Source organism: Phragmites australis, chromosome 3 (genome assembly GCF_958298935.1).
Source record: "Phragmites australis chromosome 3, lpPhrAust1.1, whole genome shotgun sequence".
Lineage (NCBI taxonomy): Eukaryota > Viridiplantae > Streptophyta > Magnoliopsida > Poales > Poaceae > Phragmites > Phragmites australis.
In genome coordinates this window covers 32,116,902-32,130,728 of record NC_084923.1, presented here as the reverse complement: position 1 = coordinate 32,130,728, position 13,827 = coordinate 32,116,902, and the positions used below count along the sequence as shown (strand labels likewise).

The following is a 13,827-nucleotide window of genomic DNA, read 5'->3' as shown; positions in this document are numbered from 1 at the left end:
TGGAGTCCTGTCACGCGTGCGAGAGAGGATGTCGAGATTGGTCAAAGGAACTAACCAATATCATCTATGTGCTAAGCCTAGGAATCAATCCCATCACATAGTTACATCATATATTAATATCATTACAAGATTACACTTAATTGTTACTAAACGTCTAACAAAAGAGACTTTCGTGGGCCAAGATCCAAATAAAAAACTGCAACATAGCCACATATTCTCTAATCCTTCATGGCATTTCCACATGCACGATCAACGTAGAATGCATCTTAGAATGATCCATTCTCAGCGAACTCTTTGATTCCTTCTCTAACTAAGTATTTGGTAGTAGAAAGAGTGAGCACATGTCGTACTCAGTAAGTTGTGAGGAAATAATATGCATATTAAGGCTTGATAATATCATGGCAATATGACTCTTATGCATAAACAACATTTAAGTAAAGGTATTTGAAAAACATTAAATAATTAAGTAAATAAATGTAAATAAACATCTAACTCAAGATTCCAACAATCTTGACTTAACCAACCTTCCAACACCTCAATCTTAGTTCCCACCACTATGATTGGCCAAACTGACCATAACATCATATTCTAATCATGTGAGGTTTTTCTTGCCACTCATAACCATGAGTACGGCTAATTAACCAGTTTATACTCAACAGAGGTTGTACACTTTATTTACAAGTCATGATCATACTCTATTATTGGTACCTGTCAGTACCTTACAAACTTCCAAGGTGTGCACTGAGTTGACCTCTACAAAGTCTTTACAATGCCCCTCTCAGCACATGCATACCCGCGAAGGTTTCCCCGTCGAGTGAATACACCTTATCAATGGAAGCCCTCTCTTGCACCAATGGAACATCCTGGAAGTACATCCTTCCATTCCACTTAATTGTATGGTCTACACACTGCTAGAGCATGCAATTTAATTGTCTAGGCCCATCCCATTCCAGGCTTGTTGTACTATTTACTCAAAAAGATCACTCCATGAACCAGTCCTTAGATTTGAGCAAAACTACTACATCCTAACTGTACAACATGTACCAGTCTCAACAAACCATTACTCAAATCCCTATACCATGTTGCTACAAAAATTATACCATCATCTTTTATCATTGTTGCATATAACTATTATCATACTCGTTAAGCCATTATCACGATCACCATCCCAAAGCAAGGCTAAGCATCATCTGCCCTTTCATAACAAACCCAAAACCATAACCCTGGTGACAAGGATTGATATGTCTCACGATACCGATTTTTCGATGAGAGTGGTAGCTATCGATTTTGGTGGAGAAGACGTTGACGATCCGACTACAACCGTACAAGACATGGTGCCTTAGAAATCAATACACCAACTCCGAAGTGTTATTGATCACACCGGGGCATGATCAATCTGACCATGAATGTCGTTGTTCTTGTAAGCAACCTAAGAATGAGTAAGAACAAAATCAAAGCGATATGAAATTGCGAATATAATCTGAAGGTTCAATCACAAATTCTGAATACTCAATAAGGTGGGATTTCGTTGATGGTAAAATATACAGTTTAATCAACACACACGTGTACACGATAAAGTAGCTAAGAGCTAAACTTCAATCTAAACAAAACCCAAGTATTTCGGCCACACCTGGTCTCTATTTATGGGGCATCAATCCCCGTAAACTCTATGAAACAAACTAGGAAATAAAATCCAATTCTAACTCTATTTGTTACAACGTCAGTTCATTTAGATGATTCTAAGTCGCTCACGAGGAATCTATTAATGGGTTTGGATCGGTTGGAAAGAACATGTCATAATCTTTCCAAACTGTGGCTAAACACTTTTATAGGACTTCTATTTACAGTGGTCTGCTGAATCCAAATTGAATTTGGAGACCGAGTTGTAACCGACTTGGAGTCCCACATGTTTTGGATGTCCTTCCTCTTGTGATCTGACCTGTATCTGGCTTGAGCTATCTTCTCCCATATTTCTAAGTAGTAAAACATGATAAGAATTATTAAGTAGCATCTCATCCTCATAATTATGGATACGAACAGAGAGGAACGACTTCACCTCATGATTTAATTGACGTGTATGAGCATGTATCATAGGACCTTGCAATGGTGTAGCACCAACTAACTTCGGAGGATTACTTGTAGTGTGTGTGTCCGTAGGAGTGATGTCCTATTCATCCTCCCCTTCTTGAATTGAAGTTGTCCTCGACAGTAGCTCATCTTCTTCTCCCAAATATAGTTTTAGATATGAAATGTTCAATGTGGGACTTACCCCAAAAGTTACAGGCAACTAAAGCTTATATGCGTTATCATTAGTCTTCTCAATAACTTTACAAGGACTATAAGCTCGAGGCATCAACTTAGACTTTCTCAAATCAAGAAATCTATATTTTCTCAAATACAACCAAACAAGATCAACATGTTTCCTTCCCTGATCATTAGCAAATTTATACTTAACATTCACATACTCTATATTCTCCTTAGTTGTATCATGCATTTTTAAGATCAATTCAGCACATTGTTTAGCATCATAACTTACCTTCTTTGAAGATGGAATAGGTAATAAGTCAATTGGTGCACGAGGTACAAAACCATAAACAATATGAAAAGGGCACATCTTTGTAGTAGAATGCAACAAACGATTATAAGCAAACTCAATATGAGGCATACATTCTTCCAACATTTTAAGTTCTTTTTCAACACATCTCTAAGCATAGTAGATAAAGTTCTATTAATAACTTCAGTTTGTCCATCAGTTTAGGGAAAACAAGCAGTAGAAAATAAAATCTTATTCTCCAATTTTGCCCAAAAAGTTATTCAAAAGTGGCTACGGAATTTAGTGTCACGATCTGAAACTATAATATTTGGCACACCATGCAAGCAAATAATTTTAGGAAAGAATAAATCAACAATATGTGTAGCATCATTGCTTTTATGACATGGTATAAAAGTGTGCCATCTTCAAAAATCTATCCACGACAACAAAAATGCTATCTCTCCCCTTCTTTGTTTTATGCAGATCTAAAATAGAGTCAATTCAAATATTTTCCCAAGGTATGTTAGTAACAAGAAGAGGCATATATAAACCATGAGGATTAAGTTGTGACTTAGCTTTTTGACATGTAGTGCAGCGAGCAACGTAATGCTTTATGTCTCGTCTCATCTTTGGCCAAAAGAAATGATCATCAAGTATATATATCCTTTGTTTTCTTCACGCCAAAGTGTCCCATCAGTCCACCTCCATGCACTTCCTGTAACAACAACAAATGAACAGAGCTAGCTAGAATACATAGCTTGTTAGCTCGAAATACAAACCCATTATTAATGATGAATTTGTTCCACGTTCTTCCCTCTTTACAATTCAACAATGCATCTTTAAAATCATAATCATGCGTATATTGCTCTTTAATAGTCTCTAATCCAAAAATTTTGAAGTCAAATTGTGAAAGCATGACATATCTCCTAGATAAAGCATCAACAATTACATTCTCATTTCCTTTCTTGTGTTTTATGACATAAGGAAAAGACTTAATAAATTCAACCCATTTAGCATATCTACGGTTCAGTTAATATTCATGATCAAAATGGAGAACAAATTCTTTGGGCCAAAGATAATGTTGCCAAGTTTCTAAAGTTCAAACTAGAGCATATAATTCATTATCACAAGTAAAATAGTTCAAACTAGGACCACTCAATTTCTTACTGAAATATGCCAAAGATTTACCTTCTTGTAATAACATGCCACATAAACTAATTCCACTAGCATCTCATTCTAGTTCAAAAGTCTTATTAAAATCATGGAATTGGAGTAGTGGTGCATGTGTTAACTTATCTTTTAATGTGGTGAAGGCGGCCTCCTGTGTGGCACTCCAAACAAATTGTACAACCTTCTTGGTAAGCTCATTTAACGGCACGATGATGGTACTGAAATCCTTCACGAAGCTACGATAGAATCCAGCAAGTCCTAAAAAACTCCACACTTGTGTGACCGTTGTAGGGGGTCTCAATCTTGGCTTGATCAACTTCAATGCCATGCGGAGTAACAACATAGCCAAGGAACAATACTCGATCGGTGCAAAAAGTGTACTTCTCAAGGTTACCAAATAAGCATGCATCACGTAACGCATTAAAAACAAAACGTAGATGATCAGTCTTCCAAAGATTTGTTGTAAATCAATATATCATCTATGTATACCACCACAAAGTGTCCAATGAAATCATGTAAATCTTTGTTCATCAATCTAAAAAAAAGTTCTAGGTGTATTAGTCAAACCAAAAGGTATAACCAACCACTCATACAAACCAAACTTAGTTTTAAAAGCTATTTTCCATTCATCTACTAATTTCATGCGAATTTGGTGATATCCACTACGCAAATCAACTTTAGAGAACACAATAGATCCACTTAATTCATCAAGTATATCATCTAACCTAGGAATAGGATGATGATATCTATTGGTGATATAATCGATTGCTCTACAATCCACACACGTGCCATGATCCATCTTTCATAGGCACTAACATGATCAGAATAACACAAGGACTAAGAGATTCATGCACGTACCTTTTGTCAAGCAATTCTTGAACTTGGCACTGAACTTGTTTAGTGTCTTCTAGGTTGGTTCTGTATGGCACAAGGTTTGGCAACAAAGCACTGAGAATTAAATTAATTTGATGCTCAATCCCTTGAACATGCGGTAGCCCTGGTGGTTTGTCTTTTGGAAAGATATCGTTGTACTCCTACAAAATGTTAGTGATAGCAGGAGGCCAAGAAGAAGGTATATCCTCTAATGAAAACAAAGCTTCTTTGCAAATGAAAGCATAGCAAATATAATGACTAGCATCATATTCGTTCATAACAGATTTGGTAGCAAGAAAACTTGAACCTTTTAATTTGATTCCGTTTTTCTTAGCATGCCTAGATTTAGGTTCTTTCTTCTTATGTTACTCAAATTATTTTGCTACAATCTTATTTCCACTCTTATCACGCTCCTCATTTTTCTCTTTACTAGCTCTAGCAAGTTCATCTTTCAAGATAGCTTTAGGAGACATGGGAGATATGGGTAGCAAGCCATGCTTATTTTCGTTCTACATGAAAGAATATTGATTGGTTCTACCATGGTGCATAGAAATTTTATCAATTTCCCAAGGTCTACCTAATAACATAGAGCAAGCTTGCATAGGTACGGCATCGCAATCGACGTAATCATGATAAGAACCAATAGCAAAGTGTACTCTCACCAAACGTGTTACCTTTAACTTGCCATTGTTGTTCAACCATTGAATATAATATGGCTGAGGATAAGGTTTGGTGGTTAACGCCAGCTTCCCATATCTGAACTTGCCAAATTGTTGCAATTTCCTCCATCGATAATCACACGGCATGAACGTTCTTTGATGACACATCTAGTTTGGAACAAATTGTGTTACTGATTTTGCTCAGCCCTCTCCACTTGTGCACTTAGCACATGCTTCATAATAACACTTGCATAATGATCAGCATCAACAACACCAATTTGTTCATTGATCAGAATTGTCATCGTTTCCTGCATGGTTAGCTGCAAGCATAGCATATATTTCATCATCTAAATCATTGAGTGATGTATACTCACAATATTCCCTCACAATAAGCACATGTTTGCTAGGATATTCACTCTCAATATGTCCATAGCCCTGACATTGATGGTATCAAGTATCTCGTGTGCATCCTATCAAAGCAACAGTTGAAGAGCTTTTTGCCGGGGCTTGGATGGATCCCTTGGGTGCCTAAGACGACGGTGGTGCTGAATTTGAAGTGGTAGGACTTTGCTTGCTGCTTGAAATAGATGGCATGGTGGTGCAGTTAGAGTTGGATGTGGCAGCAGGTGCTCGTGGCATCCATGTAATATTATGCCCTGCAGAAAAGTTAGTTCTTGCACTTGCACGTCTTCCCTGCACTTTTCTTTCAGCTTTACAAGCAAGATGAAATAAATGAGTGACAGAGTTGTAATCTTTATATTGAAGAATATCATGAATTTCACAATTCAAACCACTTAAAAATCTAGACATAGTGGCTTCCTCATTCCCTACTAACCCACAACGAAGCATACCAATCTGCAGTGCCTGAAAGTAATCTTCTACACTTTGACTACCCTATCTTAATTGTTGTAGCTTTTGTAACAATTCACGTGCATAATATGAAGGAACAAATCTAGCACATATAATTCTTTTTAAATCATCCTAAGTTTGTGTTGTAGTATTTGGGTGAGTACAACATTATTTACTCCACCACACAGAAGCAAAATCAGTGAACTCACTAGTAGTAGCCCTGACCCTCTTATTTGCAGGAAATTCATGGCAAGAATTTTTTTGATCAATAGCTAATTCCCATGTAAGATAAGCATCAAGGTCATATTTACCATCAAAAGGGGGCATAGTGAATTTAATTTTGCCAAGCGAATCATCATTATGATGTACCTCTTGACATGGGTGCAAAGCTCCCATGCCATGTCGATTACATTGAAGGCAGTGTCGCTCACGATCAATGCAGTTCTTGTCATCATCAAGCTCAGTATCAATGATGTATTCAACACCATTATCATCCATCTCGCTTCCCAAAATGCCATTGTTGTTGGCAATAGCAGCATGAGCAATAGGAGGTCATCGTATTGCATCAAGTCGCCATATGATTTCTGCAAGAGAAGTGTTGATGGCACCTACAGAAGAATTCAGAGTTGTAAGTTTGGTGTTGGTTCCAGTCTGCACCGTCTCCAACTGACCATGGTGGTCATTAGTCACTCGTACATCCTCGTCAAGCACTTCTATATGGAGCTTCACTTGTTGCTCAAAATGTGATATAATCCCCTTGGTACATGGTGAATAAGATGATGCATTCTTTGAGTGTTCTTCTGTTCTTGGTATCATTAGTAGAAGATAGAAAACAAATTACAATAATAACATGTTCCTATCAACGCTAAATAGGAAGGTGACAATGCACCAGCGATCCAAATCACTCATCCTGAAGATTGGAAGTACTGATTGCCTTCGAACAAAAAGCCTACATGACATTAGCAAGATATGTGGATCTCTGCTAGGAGGGCTTCCAATATGTAGCAAGGATTAACAATATTCAAATCAGCAATACACGTTGAAAATCTGCTCACGGCACTAGTCAAATTTGTTGTTCCTAAGCTAGACCGTGCTAGAGACGCAAGCCTAGAACACAAGCGATATCACGGTGTGACACAACCCAAAAGAAGGCGATAATTCAGATTGTGGCAGTGAGTAGGAAGCAATGTTACGAAAAGACGGTATTGCTCAGCGTGGAGCAATCTGCATGATAAGGTAATTGGAGGCACTTTCCAAATAGATTACAGCTCAAATTTCCAAACCTATTCGGATTCTGTCCTTTTTCTTTCTTTCTTTTTTCCTTTATCTTTCTTTCTTTCTTTCTTTCAAAGATTTTAGGATTCAAGATTTTCAAAAGGGATTTGAATATGGATATTGATTTGGGATTCAAATGGGTTTTTAATATAGAGATTGATCTAGGAATATACAAGGGAAACTATATTTAAATTTGAATTTAAATCCAACAAATAATGAGCCATGTAAACACAAACAAGAACAGGAAGCAACATGAACCAATTTTATGCAGTTTTGATTTATGAAAGTTTTAAATTTGAAATTAAATTAATTCACACTACTCAATTTAATCTAATCCAATTGCAAACTAGTTCTATTTAGAAAGTTCAAAATTTTAGTGAATTTTACTATTATGAAAAAAAGCAAAACTCAAGGTGTTACAAAGGACCAATGTACGCTCATGTGGTCCTCTTAGCTTGTGAATGGGACTGGTACCTAGGTATGAATATGCCACTCCAAGCCATTGCAAAATTACCCACCTCTTTTCCCAGTGAAGTATAACTATCATAGATGTTTTTTGAACTTTGAACTATCTGTGATTATTACAAACAATTAAAAGTTAGAACTTCTGTGATTATAGACTATCACAGATGATTTTTGTACAACGAACCGACAGTGAAACTATCACTACCAGTTTGTACAATGAACCAACAATGAAACTTACTATTACTGCCATTTCCTGAGCCAAAAGTGAAAATCATTGCTAATTCAAAAACCAGCAGTAAAGCAGTTTCTGAACTGGCGGTGATGAGAGTATTCTGTAGTAGTGGTTCTGAGCTATTTGTGATTAGTGTTTTCATAGACGGTTCGAAGATTGTCTATGATAACTATTGTTGGTTCCAAAACCGTGTACGATGATGAATCCAAATCGTCTTTTATAACCCCTTCCATACTACTGATTTATGTTGTGGCGCTCAAGATACATTGATAGCATTGTTTTGAACACAATTAAATACTACCAAAATCCTATTCACAAAGAAAAGTAGTGAAGCAAAAGGCTAGTGGTGACAGCCAAGAATGGAACATGCAATAATGAACTGGATAAATAAGTGCTGAGAGGACAAAATCCAGGCAAGGAAATTAATGTATGCATGTCTCTTTATAGCATTTTTTAGTAGTATGAATACATATATCATATTCTCACCAAGACATTTATTTTTTTTCCAAAGTTTGATCCAATCTGTTCATTAGTCACATCACCAGATGTATCTATCATATCTTTAGAAATAAATTTCATGGGTATTTTTGTAAATTGCACATCTATTGGTGCCGTTAAATCGGCGCGGTCGCAGGTGTTTTGCCCCGCACTGCTCTTTGTGCGAAGTTCCCCACTGTGCCGCTACCACTTTCAAAATCATAGTCCAACAGTTTTGTTTCTCACAACGGTGCTTGTACAGGGAGCGACGGTGCAAGGCGAAGGTATTTCCAAGATCCCAAACATCTTACTGTTTCTTTGAAGTCCTTAGTTCATTTTTTTGGGAGGGGGGCTGTTATAGGACGCACCATGCAGATCCATTGCAACCCGTATGACCCGTCCCGAATTGGCTCAACTCTACCACTACTGCGGCCCACGTCAGTGGTGCTCATGGATAGATCGTTCCCATCTCCGACATCCCACCTGCCCGTTCTCTCCCACAGCTTGCCAGTATCGAAGAGTCCTCTGGTGAGACCCAAAATGTTCCATGTAAATTAAAAAATTGTTCCAATCAACAAGAACAATTGTTGAGCTTTTGAGGAAATTGTTGGAGACATAGAAATCATTCATTACAACATTTTAGGGCTTGGAGACTTTTTCCACCTCCACAGTGGCACACGCCTCACGGTGGCGAAGCACAAGGGAAGATGTAAAGGATCTCACCAGAAGGAGGAGCTGAGCGCAGATGTGGAGAAGGCGGTGTCGAGTCGAGGGATGAGGTGCCTCCGAGGCCTACGGTGTAGGCGGGGGGGGGGGGGGAGGGGAGGGGAGGGGATAGGCTTTGCGTGGTGGTAGGGAAATAAGTTTTCTAGAAGGAAGAGGTCAGGGATGGGGATGTGCCGTCGGGCGGTGAGGCCGGTGCCGGATTTTGAGGGGATAGAGGTGTGCGGTGGTTGGTTTGCATCCAACCTATACGGAGTATGACATTTGTGTGTGTGTGTAGGGGTGGGGGGTGGAGGTGGGGTGAATGTTCTGTATACCATTTCTTGTGGACTATTTAATTCCTTGCTTCTACCCTCCTTTCTTTTGTTATAAGGTCACCATGGAGAACGAGGGTCAGCAGGTCAATGAGAACAGACATGAGCTGAGCGTCACCACTGGAAACAACACAACCCACCAGCACTGGAACATCCATGAGGATGCGGTGGATGACATGCTTGGAGCCGAGGACCATGCGGACTCTGATTCTGTTGAAGATGACAATGATGAGGAAGATGAGGACTACCTTCCAAAGCGCAAGACATCGTCCAAGCGTGTGAAGCGCCACACCACACAGCAGATTCAAGAACTCGAAGCGTAAGACGCCACCAAATAAAAATGAATCATTCACTATCTTTGGTTTGAAGAATGCTTTAGATTATCTGTCTTCTGATGTTGTGCAGGGCGTACCGAGAGTGTGCCCACCCGGATGTGAAGACACAGCGGGCACTTGGCAGAAGGATCGGAATGGAGGCAAGCCAGGTCAAAGTCTGGTTCCAAAACCGACGCACTGAAATGAAGGTAGCATATCTTTCTGTCCATGGTCTTACACTAATTTAGTGGTCATTGCATACTAGTTCGTCTCCAATAAATTCTTGAATATTGTGCAGTGGATTCCATGGTCAGATTTGGCAAGCTTATATGACTTGAGATGCACCGGTGTCCTGTGAAAAAAAAAATGATAATTACTGTTTATTCACATTGATAATTGCAGAAGAAGGCCCATGCGCAGCAAAACAAGCTGATTCAGCAAGAGAACGCTGCGCTGCTGCCCGCGAACCTGTCACTCCGTGAAGCCATGCTGACGCAGTTATGCGTTACATGTGGCGGCGGGACGGTGCCCACCAAACCGTCGTCGGAGAAGCAGCGCTTGCTCACCGAGAACGCAAGGCTCAAGGATGAATACCTCCGCGCTTCCGCCTTCCTCAGCAAGGTCATCCGTGAGGCGGCGCCATCCGAGCCTCCAGTTTCTTCCACACACCGCGCGCGATCGATCATCGGCTACAGAGCTGATGGTGCCGCGCTTCTCCGGCACGCAGAGACTGCCATGAAGCAGTTTCTGATGCTCGCAACCAAGGGGGAGCCTATGTGGCTGCCTACCACCAATGGAGAGACGCTTAACTTCGTGGAGTACGATGCCAGAACGTCCCCGCGGCTGTTTGGGCTCTGCCCCAAAGGGTTCGTCGTGGAAGCGACCAGGGAGACTGCCATGGTTAGGAGCAGTGCTGCTGACCTCATGGGCATCCTCACAAATGCGGTACCTTTCTGCTCCAATTTTCTCCAGCAACAATTATAGTTGTCAATTTGTCATGTATAACGTTGGTGCGTGTGTCTTCGTTGTTTTGCAGGCTCGCTGGTCCGAGATGTTCTCTGGTGTCGTGGCAAGTGTGACCGCCGGTGACGTCGTGTCCAGCAGCATTTTCGCTTCGTGCGATGGGCTGATTCAGCTGGTGAGTTTACGCACTCCTGGTCTGTTTGTAGCAGTTAGTCGCGGTTGATCGCCATCGATCGATGAGTCTAACTGATTCTATGGAGCGCTTGCAGATGAATGCCGAGCTGTGGGTGCAGTCGCCACGGGTGCCGAACCGCAGCGTGAACTTTTTGAGGTTCAGCAAGATGAAGGCTGAGAGGCAGTGGGTTGTGATGGACGTGTCCGTCGATGGCATCCTTGGACGGGAAGGCAGCAGAATGACCGACCTCAATCTGAACAACAGCGCTATGCCTTCTAGGTATACGGGCTGCAGGCTGCTGCCGTCCGGTTGTCTCATTGAAGACATGAGCAATGGCTACTGCAAGGTACTCTATCAAATTTCACAATACTAATTTTTGATAGCCTAAGAAATGTGTGACATTCATAGTCAATGGTATATCTTGCATCAATTTGTTGCAAAGGGCGTGCATTCACATCATTCGAGCATATATGTTGCTTGTTTATCTAGTCCTTCAAACTCTTCCTACATTCCAGGTCACATGGATTGTACATGCGGAGTACGACGAGACCACCGTGCCGATGCTGTTTAAACCGCTGTTCCTCGCCGGGCAAGCTCTTGGTGCGCGCCGCTGGCTGGCGGTGCTCCAGAGGCAGTGCGAATACCTTGCAGTTTTCCGCTCCAGCAGTATTCCAGGCATCGACAGCACAGGTTTGTCAACGGCAACGAAGGGAGAAATAGAAGCTATGCTTTCATAATTGACCTGGTAACAGTTTGTTGATCTCTTTATTCTGAAAAATTCGCAGTAGCAGCCATATCAGGAATGGGAAGAAGGGGCATCCTGCAGCTGGCCCAACAGATGATGACGGGGTTCTACGCGGCCGTCTCCGGGCCGGTAACTCAGGCGTCGAGCAACGTCAACGAGTGGATTGGCAGCATCGGTACTGGAGCCGAGAGCTTTGAGGTAGCTGTGCGTAAAGTGACCTGGAAGAAACTTTGTAGCGTGCCTGGAGAGCTGGCTGGCCTGGTGCTGAGCGCCAGCACCACGGTGTGGCTGCCCAGCACCCCGCCACAGGCTGTGTTCGACTACCTCTGCAATGAGCAGCGCCGCGGCGAGTGGGATACCCTCACCAATGGAGCCGCAGTGAAGGAGATGGTCTCTCTTGACACGGGCCATCTTCAAGGCAATGCCGTTTCTGTCCTCTGCCCTGATGTAAGTTTGCAAGCTAGTTTTCCCTGTTTTTTTGTCGCTGCCATATCAAACTTGACACTTATAGCATCGCTTGTAGCCAGATCAAAACAATTCGATAGAGTTTTCTTTCTCCAAAGCGCTTGTAGTCATCGTCGAATCGTGTATTCGTGTTCCATTCCATTTTTCAAACACTAGAATCGTTTGCTTTTCTTGCAGGCGTCCGATGGAACCGACAGCAAGATGCTGATCTTGCAACAGGCGTGTACTGACGCGTCGTGCTCCCTGGTGGTGTACACTCCAATTGAGGAGAAGTCCATGCGTGCTGTCATGAATGGTGGCGACCACGCCTCCGTCTTCTTCGTGCCCTCTGGGTTCGCCATCCTCCCAGACGGCCATGGCAAGGCTCGCCACGCTCCAGTTGCTGCTCCGAGCACCTCCCGCGCTGCCATTGACCACAACAACACTGCGGGATCTCTTCTAACCATGGCATTCCAGACACTGCTACCCAGCCCCCCATCCGACAACCTTGGCACAGGGGCCTTTGAAGACGTCGTAATGCTGCTCTGCCGTGCAATCAAGAAGATCATGGCTGCCGTCAAGGCTGACGTCGTCATCCCAGCCTAATGCGTTGTGGGACTAAGCCGAGTGCCATACCGGATGCTTGCAGTATTTACGATTGGTGGCGAGAATAAAATTTAACCTCTTTTAGCATTTCCTGAGATGACATTATCGTGTTTATTTTGTGGAACTTCCGATAACATGGATTTCTATCGGTTTAATTAATTTCCATAACGTTAAGATGAATCATTTTAAAGTTTTCGTGTTATGATCCGGTAGTGCTTGTTGTTGCTTGCAAATTCAGCTTTTCACCGTGGTTTATTTATCGTTTTTTGGTTTGCCGAATGTTATATGGTTTGTATCCACATGAACCTGTTTATTGCTGAGAACACAAGGGAGATTTGTGTTGTTGATGATGAGTGATTGATGTAATTGTTGATTTGGAGCATTCGGTTTGTATAGCATGTTTTAATTGTGTTTGATTATGTTTATAGCTAATGGGGGTGAAAACAGAGGATGGTGGAGAGATATATTTTTTGGCTCATGATGTGTAGGTGTATGGATGCGATGTGGCGGTCAACGGCAAGGCGGTGAAGGGCAAGTGGAGGCTTGGTGCCGACGGACCGTGCTAGGCCGGTTGGAGTCATAGGCGATCCGCATCGCTCACATGGAGGGCGCAAGAAAACATGGTGGGAGGAGAAGGTGATGAAGATGGTGTCGACCAAGTCAAGGCGGAAAGACGATGGCAAGTTGAGAGGCGGCCCAGTGGCGGGAGCATGAAGGCTTGAAGGCGTCAAAGGTCATGGTGGAGGTCGGACACGCATCAACATTAAGGAGTCATGTTTGGAGAAGCATGCAAGGTGATTTTGCCGGTTTTTCCTCAAAACCAGGAGCGGAGTCAGAGGATGCGTGGCACTATCACAGAGCTTGCTTGGAGACAAAGCAGAGTGGTGAAGGCGTCGAGTCTGTCCGATGGACAACAAAATAGTTGGACCATTTTGCCCTTCGGGGATAATACCTATGTACTAATCATTAGGGGCATTTTGGGAATTATCCATTTTGCCTATATATATATA

The 13,827-nt window shown here is 41.8% G+C and overlaps 1 protein-coding gene across 1 annotated transcript; it reads left to right on the top strand.

Moving 5' to 3' along the window:
• The first annotated feature begins 9,635 nt into the window (after positions 1–9,635).
• Positions 9,636–12,817, top strand: LOC133910661 (homeobox-leucine zipper protein ROC6-like). Its single transcript, XM_062352978.1, has 8 exons — positions 9,636–9,889; positions 9,976–10,093; positions 10,287–10,829; positions 10,921–11,022; positions 11,117–11,368; positions 11,538–11,712; positions 11,808–12,214; positions 12,410–12,817. The coding sequence occupies exons 1-8, from the start codon at positions 9,636–9,638 to the stop codon at positions 12,815–12,817; spliced, it is 2,259 nt and encodes a 752-aa protein (XP_062208962.1).
• Positions 12,818–13,827: the final 1,010 nt, after the last annotated feature.

What these genes read in the sequence shown, in the direction of transcription:
- LOC133910661 (XM_062352978.1), top strand. Translation starts at nt 9,636, where the DNA reads ATGGAGAACGAGGGTCAGCAGGTCAATGAGAACAGACATGAGCTGAGC. An exon ending in GCGATGGGCTGATTCAGCTG is followed by an intron (nt 11,023 to 11,116) that starts GTGAGTTTACGC and finishes GAGCGCTTGCAG; the next exon opens with ATGAATGCCGAGCTGTGGGT. An exon ending in TGAGCAATGGCTACTGCAAG is followed by an intron (nt 11,369 to 11,537) that starts GTACTCTATCAA and finishes CCTACATTCCAG; the next exon opens with GTCACATGGATTGTACATGC.